General features: G+C 35.6%; 2 protein-coding genes across 2 annotated transcripts; both read right to left on the bottom strand.

The window, feature by feature from the left end:
• Positions 1 to 1,638: 1,638 nt before the first annotated feature.
• On the bottom strand, positions 1,639 to 4,122 carry LOC146740869 (heat shock cognate 71 kDa protein-like). Its single transcript, XM_085501326.1, has one exon. It carries the CDS (start codon positions 3,726 to 3,728, stop codon positions 2,013 to 2,015), a length of 1,716 nt encoding a protein of 571 aa, XP_085357452.1. The 5' UTR covers positions 3,729 to 4,122; the 3' UTR covers positions 1,639 to 2,012.
• A 4,069-nt stretch (positions 4,123 to 8,191) lies between these two features.
• Positions 8,192 to 10,676, bottom strand: LOC100378929 (heat shock 70 kDa protein 1A-like). The gene has a single exon (XM_002739580.4). It carries the CDS (start codon positions 10,460 to 10,462, stop codon positions 8,570 to 8,572), a length of 1,893 nt encoding a protein of 630 aa, XP_002739626.1. The 5' UTR covers positions 10,463 to 10,676; the 3' UTR covers positions 8,192 to 8,569.
• Between the last annotated feature and the right edge of the window lie 2,609 nt (positions 10,677 to 13,285).

Raw genomic sequence — 13,285 nt, 5'->3', positions numbered from 1 at the left:
GGTAACTTAATAATAAACCATTCTTGTACATGTAAAATTCCATTTACACAAACTTGGCAGGGAAACGATAAGTTCTCTTATTTTACGTTTCATTTGGATTTAATTTAGTGGATTTTACGTATCAACGAAAAAGACAAAATTAAAAACCAATGAATAATTAATGAATTTACAGTACATCATCAAAGCAACACACCACTAGAGGGCGCTATTAATACAAAAGGCATACTTGTATACAATAAAATAAATCAAAGCCCTATTTGGTTTAGAGATGCTGAATTGTTGGAGATACAGACATGGATTTATGAAAACATTGCGCTACAAAAATGGCCACACCAATATTTCAGAAACCATGCCCAAATTGTAACTTCATGTTTAATTACCAGTACTTTAAGTTACAGGCAATATACTGTAGAATACTTTATTTTCGCTTGGAATTTATTTTCGCTGAAGGGATGATTCCGTGAAAATAAAATACTTTTGTTCCTATATTTCACATTCAACTCATCAAAAATCAGTGAAAATAAATTCCATAAAGAATGCCCAAAAAGCCTTTTCAGCGAAAATTATTTCCAGCGAAAATAAAGTATTCCACAGTACATTTTTGTTTTTGTTGAATGTCCATATTTAGTAACTCAAACTGTAAACTATTGACTGAACTTCGAGTTACCGGTAATATGTATTTTTTGTTTTGTTTAACGTTCAAATTTAGTAACTGGAATTTGAGTTACAGGAAACAAACAGTAAACAAAACAAAAAATCTATGTTGCCTGTAACTCAAATTTTGGTTAATTTTTAATTAAACATTGAGATATAATGTGGGCATGGTTTTTTAAACTACGTGCATGATAATTTTTGTTACTCAATGCTTTTGTAAACTCTACGTAACTTGAACAATTCAGAGTCTCGTTGCTTGAAAGTTCAAGCATAGAGTCTCTGTAGCCATGTATTGTAAATAGGTCTCTGTATATGGGACATGCTACAAGGGAAAGGACTATGAGGGCAGCATATTCGCTCTATAGTCTTTTATGCAATTATGCATAGACTTCTAATAGAGAAAATACAGTATTACTGTAGAAAGAATTGGAATATGTCTGATGTAAATGAGCTTAATTTGATTCACATGTCAAGATTATCAGTTTCCTTGATTGGAAGCGATTCACTTATTTCATGCAAGTCCAGTTTTGGAATATGTGCTAATGTTCATCTTAGAAGCCTCCTGATTGGCTGACTAGTCTCATATTGCACCACTTTTGGTCACATGTATTATTCTGGTTTATTTTTGTAAATTCACACATCTCTTTATGCTAAAACCAGTCACATATGTTTTCATATGCTACTGGTAACCGTGGCATATTATTGTAAACCACTATTGTAATTTAGACCTAAAGCTGCTTAGTCCTAACCAAGGGGAAAGAAAGGTCATGTCAATGTCAAGTTACACATTGAATTATTCATGAGCTAATGACAAAGCATGGTACAAGACTAAAACACTCACTCGAAGGTGTAGGTTTACAAACCCACATTTCTTTTGGTCTGTAAACACACACTACCTCATGGTGTTTTTAAAACTAAGTACCGGTAGATGGAGTAATCTCCGGGAATACGAGCAAATGAGTGAAGGACAAGTACCAGACAAGATTTAAATGTGTTATTCAAATTTAATATTCAATATTTATAAAAAAAATATATCAACTATATTAATATACAAAAAAAAGTTATCAACAACTGTTTAATGCCCCCCCCCCCAAATTACATTTGTCACAAAAATGTCAAATATGAGCAAATATAAAAAAATGAATGAATCTATTCACTGTCATTGTGTAACAACATGCACAATCAACATCTCTATGCTATTTCTCCGAAAATGTATTGGGGTAAATCTGTAAATAATGGGATTTATCTTTTTCACAATTACAAAAAAAAAGAAAACCATAAAAAAGAAATATTTCAGTACATATTAAATTGTGTGGAAAAATAAAAATTCCATTCAGTCTATGTGTTTTTTCATTCATTCAATCAACTTCTTCAACAGTTGGACCTTGTCCGGAGGCACCAGCATTTCCATTTTGACCTGCGTGTAATTTTGACATGATAGGTGAACATGATTTTTGAAGTTCTTCAAGTTTGTATTGTAGCTCTTCTTTGGTAGCCAGTGAATTATTGTCTAACCAGTTCATCACTTCTTTCACTTTACCCAGAACCGCGTCCTTATCTTGTGCATTCAATTTACTTTCCACATTTGGATTTTCCACAGCAGCTTTTACATTGAAGGCATAACTTTCCAAAGAGTTTCTGACGCTGATTCTTTCTCGTTGTTCATCATCTTCCGCTTTATATTTCTCTGCATCTGCTACCATTTTGTCAATATCTTCTTTACTTAAGCGACCTCTTTCATTTTTTATGGTGATCTGGTTACTCTTTCCTGTACTCTCATCTTTGGCAGTAACGTTCAAAATGCCATTTGCATCAATATCAAATGTCACTTCAATCTTGGGAACACCACGTGGAGCTGGTGGGATCCCAGATAACTCGAATAATCCCAGACGATTATTGTCTTTTGTCATTGCACGTTCTCCTTCAAAGACCTGAATGGTAACAGCTGGTTGGTTGTCTGCATATGTTGTAAATGTTTTTGACATTTTTGATGGGATGCGGGTGTTGCGATCAATCAGGTTAGTCATCACGCCACCAGCAGTTTCAATACCAAGGGATAACGGAGCAACATCAACCAATAGTACATCTTTCACTTCATCAGATTGGTCACCAGATAAGATTGCAGCTTGTACTGCAGCACCATATGCTACAGCTTCATCAGGATTGATAGATTTGTTCAGTGTTTTCCCATTGAAAAAGTTCTGCAGCAACTGCTGTACTTTTGGAATTCTTGTAGATCCACCAACTAATACGATCTCATCGATTTGATTTTTGGCAAGTTTGGCATCAAGCAATGCTTTCTCCACTGGTTGTAGCGTTGCACGAAATAGATCAGCGCAAAGCTCTTCAAATCTAGCACGTGTGATACTAGTATAAAAGTCAATACCTTCAAACAGTGAATCTACCTCAATGGATGCTTGTGTACTGTTGGATAAGGTTCTTTTAGCTCTCTCTGCTGCAGTTCTCAGTCTTCTTAATGAACGTGCATTTCCTGTGATGTCTTTCTTGTGCTTTCTTTTAAATTCTTGAACCAGGTGGTTCACCAATCTACTATCGAAATCTTCTCCACCAAGATGAGTATCACCAGCAGTTGATTTGACTTCAAATATGCCGTCTTCAATAGTCAGGATAGAGACGTCAAATGTACCACCACCCAAGTCAAAAATTAGTACATTTTTCTCTCCCTGTGACTTCTTATCCAGTCCGTATGCCAAAGCAGCTGCTGTGGGTTCATTGATGATTCGTAGAACGTTGAGACCGGCAATAAAGCCAGCATCTTTGGTTGCTTGTCTCTGGGAGTCGTTGAAGTAAGCAGGTACAGTAATGACAGCATCTTTGACGGTTTGCCCCAGATACGCTTCGGCTGTCTCTCTCATCTTTGTCAGGACCATAGAGCTGATTTCTTCGGGTGTAAATGATTTGATTTCGCCTTTGAACTCGGCTCTCACTTTGGGTTTCCCACTGTCGTTGTAAACTTGAAAAGGCCACAGCTTCATGTCTGACTGCACAGATGTGTCGTCAAATCTTCGTCCGATAAGACGCTTAGCATCGAAGACTGAGTTTTTCGGATTCATGGCAACCTGTCCCTTGGCTGCATCGCCGATAAGTCACTCAGTGTCAGTAAAGGCAACATAACTAGGTGTTGTTCTGTTAGCTTGGTCGTTGGCGATGATTTCTACTTTGCCGTGTTGGAATACTCCAACACACGAGTAAGTTGTCCCCAGGTCGATACCAATAGCTTTTGCAGGCATCTCGTTGTAATGTTGATGTAGTGGGTCGGTAAAAATATTTTCTTCGATGATTAGGTAGACTTGTTGTATATCTCTCGATGTTCGCTTGTAGTTGCTTGTCTGCTCGTTTAGAGTATGATATCTGATCGTTAGTGTAACGTGCGCTTGTATTTAAAGCCATTGTGAACTTTCTAGAACCGGCAAAAATAGCTGTTGCTAGAATGTTCTCGCAAGTTCGTGTGTTACGAACCCGGAAGAGACGATATTTTTATCTCGCGTGCCGAAAACTCGCGAGAGTTCTAGAAAATTCAATTTTCCGCTCCCTTTCGCGTAGAGGGCGCAGTTCAAATGAAAAGCCTGAAAATCAATGCAATGGTCTTCGCTCAGCGTTACAACGCTAGAAGTTGTCTACCTCGTACAAAAATGAATTTGTATAAATTTAATCTGCTCCGATTTTGATTTGCAAAATAAAACAAAACGAGTTGCCACTCAAAATCGGGGAAATCTAAAGCTTTGAAAATATTCACCTGCGTGGTTATTACTGAATAAATTTGTAAGAGCATGGATTTTTTTTTTATTTTGACTATATTAAGAGAAATCATGATACGATCCAGATTGACGCTTGATTTATTTATTCATACATACGCTGATAATTTAGATAACTGAAACTGCAGCCTGTCTTAATTTTTACACTTTTTGGCTAAAACAGCCAACCAATAAACAAAGCCAGATTTACACCTGATTATTGCGTCAGTCAGAATGGTTACTTGGCAGCCAATGAGGAAGAGTGTTGCAGGAATAATTAAGCATTTAATTACATATTAAACCATTGCAATAAATTCTAATGCAGAAAAAGCTAAGAAGAACGATGTATTCTTGTTTGAAATATGTAAATCAGTCTGTTCAAAGAACTGTTTCACTCTATACTGTATTTCAAAGTGGGATACTGGACGAATCATTGCTCATGATACTAATTATGCGCATTTATATTATTGCTCATGACTCTTTGATTATGCGCATGTATAATGTTGTTTATGCAATCATTGATTCCATATGAAGTTTACAGTAAGTGGACAAATCTGATGCCGCAATTACTTCATTTTGCAATCATTCAAATCGAATTACATAGATTATTTATTTTTAATGACAGCGCACTGCAGTTCAAACTCGGGCTATTGTTTGATATTTCGTTTTCATCTGCATTTGTGTATATTTTGCAAATATAAATGAATTTCTGACCATCAACTTGTCAAAACTCTACATTAATTTGGGCATTCAATATCTTACATGACATGTTCAGTGTCGTAGCAATTAGGACAAAACAATGAACTTTATTCAGGACAAAAAAAAATGCTTTTTTTATACACTCAATTATGTTGTTTATGATGAGTACAGCTTTATTAATTAAAAAATATACTGCATTGATTATTCAAAATTCATGCAGATTAGTTTCCCATTTCTGTGGGTTTGTAATTTCTTTAGCAAAGAATCACAGCTTTGTTTTTTTGTATGTAAAGATGTATTATAACTTTTGCCTGATTATTTTACATTTGCGAGCCCAAATTTGTTAAGTTTGTAGGATGAGAATTCTTAGAGAAAAACAAAATAGGTCCATAGATAAGTTTATTTACCCAAACTGGCACTATTGCAAGATAATAGTGTTTGAACCAACAGTGGCTTACTGTACTAGTATATAATATAAAAGACAGAGGTGTATGCACGGTAACGTGTAACTTTGCGAGCTATCACTATTTCATATATTTTCATATCTTGAAAATGTTCTGGTTAAATATTTAATAACCAGTGGTAGATTTTTTTTGGAATTTTTATATTGTATATGTGGCAAACAGGAAAGGGGGAAATTGTCTTTTTTTTGTTTTTTTGCTGTTATTTTTTGACAATGACATTTTCATCCTTTGTTCTTTTCAAACTGGCACTATTGCAAGATAATAGTGTTTGAACCAACAGTGGCTTACTGTATATAATATAAAAGACAGAGGTGTATGCACGGTAACGTGTAACTCTGCTTTGCGAGCTATCACTATTTCATATATTTTCATATCTTGAAAATGTTCTGGTTAAATATTTAATAACCAGTGGTAGATTTTTTTTGGAATTTTTATATTGTATATGTGGCAAACAGAAAAGGGGGAAATTGTCTTTTTTTTGTTTTTTTGCTGTTATTTTTTGACAATGACATTTTCATCCTTTGTTCTTTTCAAGAAAAATTTATTATTGGAAAAAGACTCTATTTGCAATACAAAAATTTGTAAATACCTTATATTTTGCATATTGTATCGTGTGTTTATTTAATTCTGGTGTCTGAAAGACCTGAGATTGTCGCTTTAGTTAAGTATCCCTAATTGTTTCATGAGTTGGGAATGGCGCCCTCAAGTGTCAGAATCAACAACTTTATCAATATGCTCGTGAAGGTTTTATGAATGCTCGGGAATGTTGAAGTTAGAAGTGTCGAAAAGTTTTGAAAAATGGTAAAGGTGAGAAAGATACACTCAATTTAGAAAATAAATTCTCAAATATTGTGGCGAATTAACAAATTGGTATATAATTTGCAAGGGTAACTTAATAATAAACCATTCCTGTACATGTAAAATTCCATGTACACAAACTTGGCAGGGAAACGATAAGTTCTATTGTTTTACGTTTCATTTGGATTTAATTTAGTGGATTTTACGTATCAACGAAAAAGACAAAATTAAGAACCAATGAACAATTAATGAATTTACAGTACATCATCGAAGCAACACACCACTAGAGGGCGCTATTAATACAAAAGGCATACTTGTATAAAATAAAATAAATCAAAGCCCTATTTGGTTTAGAGATGCTGAATTGTTGGAGATACAGACATGGATTTATGAAAACATTGCGCTACAAAAATGGCCACACCAATATTTCAGAAACCATGCCCAAATTGTAACTTCATGTTTAATTACCAGTACTTTAAGTTACAGGCAATATACTGTAAAATACTTTATTTTCGCTTGGAATTTATTTTTGCTGAAGGGATGATTCCGTGAAAATAAAATACTTTTCTTCCTATATTTCACATTCAACTCATCAAAAATCAGTGAAAATAAATTCCATAAAGAAATTATTTCCAGCAAAAATAAAGTATACCACAGTACATTTTTGTTTTTGCTGAATGTCCATATTTAGTAACTCAAACTTTAAACTATTGACTGAACTTCGAGTTACCAGTAATATGTATTTTTTGTTTTGTTTAACGTTCAAATTTAGTAACTGGAATTTGAGTTACAGGAAACAAACAGTAAACAAAACAAAAAATCTATGTTGCCTGTAACTCAAATTTTGGTTAATTTTTAATTAAACATTGAGATATAATGTGGGCATGGTTTTTTAAACTACGTACATGGTAATTTTTGTTAAAGGATGCTTTTGTAAACTCTACGTAACTTGAACAATTCAGAGTCTCTTTGCTTGAAAGTTCAAGCATAGAGTCTCTGTAGCCATGTATTGTAAATAGGTCTCTGTATATGGTACATGCTACAAGGGAAAGGACTATGAGGGCAGCATATTCGCTCTATAGTCTTTTATGCAATTATGCATAGACTTCTAATAGAGAAAATACAGTATTACTGTAGTAAGAAACGAATATGTCTTATGTAAATGAGCTTAATTTGATTCACATGTCAAGATTATCAGTTTCCTTGATTGGAAGCGATTCACTTATTTCATGCAAGTCCAGTTTTGGAATATGTGCTAATGTTTATGTTAGAAGCCTCCTGATTGGCTGACTAGTCTCATATTGCACCACTTTTGGTCACGTGTATTATTCTGGCCATTGGTTTATTTTTGTAAATTCACACATCTCTTTATGCTAAAACCAGTCACATTTGTTTTCATATGCTACTGGTAACTGGCATATTATTGTAAACCACTATTGTAATTTAGACCTAAAGCTAATCAGTCCTAACCAAGGTGAAACATTTAAAGTGGACAAGAAAAGACTTCTTAGTCAATTATTGAAAAAGTTGGAAGCTATTCTAACTCACAGCAGAGCCTTAAATGACTGAGCTATTGGATTGGACGACTCTGGGAAAGAAAGGTCATGTCAATGTCAAGTTACGCATTGAATTATTCATGAGCTAATGACAAAGCATGGTACAGGACTAAAACACTCACTCGAACGTGTAGGTTTACAAACCCACATTTCTTTTGGTCTGTAAACACACACCACCTCATGGTGTTTTTAAAACGAAGTACCGGTAGATGGAGTAATCTCCGGGAATATGAGCAAATGAGTGAAGGACAAGTACCAGACAAGATTTAAATGTGTTATTCAAATTTAATATTCAATATATTTCAATAAAAAAAATATATCAACTATATTAATATACAAAAAAAGTTATCAACAACTGTTTAATGCCCCCCCCCCCCAAAATACATTTGTCACAAAAATGTCAAATATGAGCAAATATAAAAAAATGAATGAATCTATTCACTGTTATTGTGTAACAACATGCACAATCAACATATCTATGGTAATTCTCCGAAAATGTATTGGGGTAAATCTGTAAATAATGGGATTTATCTTTTTCACAATTACAAAAAAAAAGAAAACTATGAAAAAGAAATATTTCAGTACATATTAAATTGTGTGGAAAAATAAAAATTCCATTCAGTCTATGTGTTTTTTCATTCATTCAATCAACTTCTTCAACAGTTGGACCTTGTCCGGAGGCACCAGCATTTCCATTTTGACCTGCGTGTAATTTTGACATGATAGGTGAACATGATTTTTGAAGTTCTTCAAGTTTGTATTGTAGCTCATCTTTGGTAGCCAGTGAATTATTGTCTAACCAGTTCATCACTTCTTTCACTTTACCCAGAACCGCGTCCTTATCTTGTGCATTCAACTTACTTTCCACATTTGGATTTTCCACAGCAGCTTTTACATTGAAGGCATAACTTTCCAAAGAGTTTCTGACGCTGATTCTTTCTCGTTGTTCATCGTCTTCCGCTTTATATTTCTCTGCATCTGCTACCATTTTGTCAATATCTTCTTTACTTAAGCGACCTCTTTCATTTTTTATGGTGATCTGGTTACTCTTTCCTGTACTCTCATCTTTGGCAGTAACGTTCAAAATGCCATTTGCATCAATATCAAATGTCACTTCAATCTTGGGAACACCACGTGGAGCTGGTGGGATCCCAGATAACTCGAATAATCCCAGACGATTATTGTCTTTTGTCATTGCACGTTCTCCTTCAAAGACCTGAATGGTAACAGCTGGTTGATTGTCTGCATATGTTGTAAATGTTTTTGACATTTTTGATGGGATGCGGGTGTTGCGATCAATCAGGTTAGTCATCACGCCACCAGCAGTTTCAATACCAAGGGATAACGGAGCAACATCAACCAATAGTACATCTTTCACTTCATCAGATTGGTCACCAGATAAGATTGCAGCTTGTACTGCAGCACCATATGCTACAGCTTCATCAGGATTGATAGATTTGTTCAGTGTTTTCCCATTGAAAAAGTTCTGCAGCAACTGCTGTACTTTTGGAATTCTTGTAGATCCACCAACTAATACGATCTCATCGATTTGATTTTTGGCAAGTTTGGCATCAAGCAATGCTTTCTCCACTGGATTTAACGTTGCACGAAATAGATCAGAGCAAAGCTCTTCAAATCTAGCACGTGTGATACTAGTATAAAAGTCAATACCTTCAAACAGTGAATCTATCTCAATGGATGTTTGTGTACTGTTGGATAAGGTTCTTTTAGCTCTCTCTGCTGCAGTTCTCAGTCTTCTTAATGAACGTGCATTTCCTGTGATGTCTTTCTTGTGCTTTCTTTTAAATTCTTGAAACAGGTGGTTCACCAGTCTACTATCGAAATCTTCCCCACCAAGATGAGTATCACCAGCAGTTGACTTCACTTCAAATATGCCGTCTTCAATAGTCAGGATAGAGACGTCAAATGTACCACCACCCAAGTCAAAAATTAGTACATTTTTCTCTCCCTGTGACTTCTTATCCAGTCCGTATGCCAAAGCAGCTGCTGTGGGTTCATTGATGATTCGTAGAACGTTGAGACCGGCAATAAAGCCAGCATCTTTGGTTGCTTGTCTCTGGGAGTCGTTGAAGTAAGCAGGTACAGTAATGACCGCATCTTTGACCGTTTGCCCCAGATACGCTTCAGCTGTCTCTCTCATCTTTGTCAGGACCATAGAGCTGATTTCTTCAGGTGTAAATGATTTGATTTCGCCTTTGAACTCGGCTCTCACTTTGGGTTTCCCACTGTCGTTGTAAACTTGAAAAGGCCACAGCTTCATGTCTGACTGCACAGATGTGTCGTCAAATTTCCGTCCGATAAGACGCTTAGCGTCGAAGACTGAGTTCTTCGGATTCATGGCAACCTGTCCCTTGGCTGCATCGCCGATAAGTCTCTCAGTGTCAGTAAAGGCAACATAACTAGGTGTTGTTCTGTTACCTTGGTCGTTGGCGATGATTTCTACTTTGCCGTGTTGAAATACTCCAACACATGAGTAAGTTGTCCCCAGGTCGATACCAATAGCTTTTGCAGGCATCTCGTTGTAATGTTGATGTCGTGGGTCGGTAACAATATTTTCTTCGATGATTAGGTAGACTTGTTGTATATCTCTCGCTGTTCGCTTGTAGTTGCTTGTCTGCTCGTTTAGAGTATGATATCTGATCGTTAGTGTAACCTGCGCTTGTATATAAAGCCATTGTGAACTTTCTAGAACCAGCAAAAATAGCTATTGCTAGAATGTTCTCGCAAGTTCGTGTTACGAACCCGGAAGAAATGTTATTTTCATCTCGCGTGGTGAAAACTCGCGAGAGTTCTAGACAATTCTGCCTTTCGCGTAGAGGGCGCAATTCGAATGAAAAGCAGGAAAATGCAATCCCCGTAACTAGCGTAGTACTCAAAGCATAAATGGCCATAAATCAAAATATTTACAATTGAAGCTTATACCTGCATCACATTTTACAGTGGATTCAGTGTTATGTTAACACTGAAGTACTGTCAGAAGTTGACATGTTACTACATATATTATTAGTTAGGGAGTTTGAGTCACGTTTTTCAAAATCTGACGAAGATTTAACAAATTTGCGTAAAATTAAAACCAGAAATGCGAAGCCTCGTAACTGCTATAATGTGCCAGTGAATGTCAATCCTCACTGTTCTGACTTTGCACTGTTACTTATAGTTTACAGACAACTTACCCCTACTTTGTACGCAATGTTTAATAGTTTACAGACCACGTTTCCTAACTTCAGACAGCTCGATTAATTTACATGTAATAACTTGCGGTAACGTTTTCCGACTTTGTACACAACTTTTAATACTGCAAAATACTTTATTGTCAGTGAAAAAAAACGTTACAGCTAAAATAAAGTATTTTACAGTAGTTCATTTGTGACGTTTCACGGAATTACTACTTTTAATAGTTTCCGGGCAACTTTCCCGACTTTGCACGCCACATTTAATAGTTCACGTATAAAGTTTCCCAGCTTTTAATACTTTACCGCCAACTTTTTTGGGCATTTCACGCTACTTTTATTATTTTACTAGCAATTTTTCCCAAATCAGCATGCCAGTTTTAATATTGTAGGATACTTTATTTTAGCTGGAATTACTTTTCTCTTCATAAATACACTTTATCTAATTTGTGTGAGGTTTATTTTCACCAATTTTGGATGAGTTAAAAGCAAATCATAGGTAAAAAGATATCATTTTTACTGGATTTTATTTTTGTGATGTGATCAGCAACCAGGAGTTATGGGAAAGAGTGAGTCAACAGCCCATAGAACGGGGGATATCAAAGACGCTGACGCTGGCTGGGACATACCCTACGAAAAACAATCCAAAACATCACAAGGGCAGCACTAATATGGAACCCACATGGAAAAAGAAAACGGGCCGTCCAAGAAACACCTGGCGACGGTACCTAGAGACTAATGGCCGGAAGCTGGGCTATACCTGGGGAGAAGTGGACAAACTGGCACAGGACCGGCCCGGTTGGAGGAATCTTGTTGGTGGCCCATGTCCCAAGAGGGATGATAGACATAACTAACTAAACTTATTTTCACCGAATCACCCTTCCAGCAAAATAGAGAAAATAAATAAGTAAAATAAAGTACTTTAAACTTTAAGTAGTTTACATATACTATAATTTTAAATGTTTTCTTTCATTTCATTGCTAAACACCATGTGACATAATTCACACATACGTCACTGTCAATATAAGTATATTGACACTTGTCACGTGACTTGGCACATACGTATACAACTTTCTAATTTAATACCAGCCCACGACATACCGCAAATGAGCCGCAATAAAAGCAACGTATGTTTGTACGTTTGAATATATCCCTATTAAATATTTCATCATGAAAAACGTGTTAGTATCTCGTAATAACTCGTTATCACTATCTCATGTGGCAACTTGTCGTTGTTGATGGAATAATGGCTTCAAATTCGTTCTCTGACAAACAATCTGTTCCCAAGGCGAAGTAATGCAGTACTGTGAACGAGGTCACGAATGGATTCCGACAACTATTCATCAAAGTAAATCTGTGTTCCCAAAATACCTTTTCACATGATATGCATTGAATTATCCATGTATAGGGAAGACATTGGATTTTGCAAAGGATTGCGGGATAGAAAATTGAACTGGGGGGGGGGGACATACATCTTTTCCATGGAATCCTATGTTAAAATCAGCTGTTTACCTCTCCTGTTTTCAAGCAACGCATTTTTTTTAGAAAGTCAGAAATTGGTTTACACACGGTTACTAGAAAAACGTGGTTTACAGGATAAACCTTGTTGTTTGATTCAAATAACTTGTTTTATCCTGTAAACCAATGACCACTCATTGAATTTTCTATTATATAGTTATTACACTAAATCCTGTTCTGATTTCTTTTACTGATGTTTGCTGAACAAACCCAAGGAAGTATGTAATGCTAGTTCAGATACAATGGTAACACAAGTAAACTGATCATTCTATAAATTGAAAAGTAACTGACCTAAATGGCTATATAAGAAACAACTAATTATATGTACATGTAGTACTATCTAATAGAAAATAATACATGGGATTCAGTGACTTGACATCCTGAGATACTAATAACTCAATCACAACTGAATCTATGAAGCAGTTCTCGAAACTGCTTTGCGCAAAATAGTATTTATTACAATAGACAAATCAAAAAGAAAAGGTTGCGGACAATATACCTTTAACCTTTTCACCTCCAGTTCCCTCTTTTCATCACAATTTCACAAATTAGTCCTGTTTATAGTCTGCACTTTCCTACAGAAGATTGGGACACAAATTTAAAATTGAATCAAACTTAGCCTGTTGGCTCCAAAATTAGGATTCATTTCC

The sequence above is a fragment of the Saccoglossus kowalevskii genome, chromosome 7, assembly GCF_978046115.1.
Source record: "Saccoglossus kowalevskii chromosome 7, keSacKowa6.1, whole genome shotgun sequence".
Taxonomy (NCBI): Eukaryota; Metazoa; Hemichordata; class Enteropneusta; family Harrimaniidae; genus Saccoglossus; species Saccoglossus kowalevskii.
Note: the sequence above shows the minus strand (reverse complement) of the source record. Positions and strands in the feature narration are given on the sequence as shown.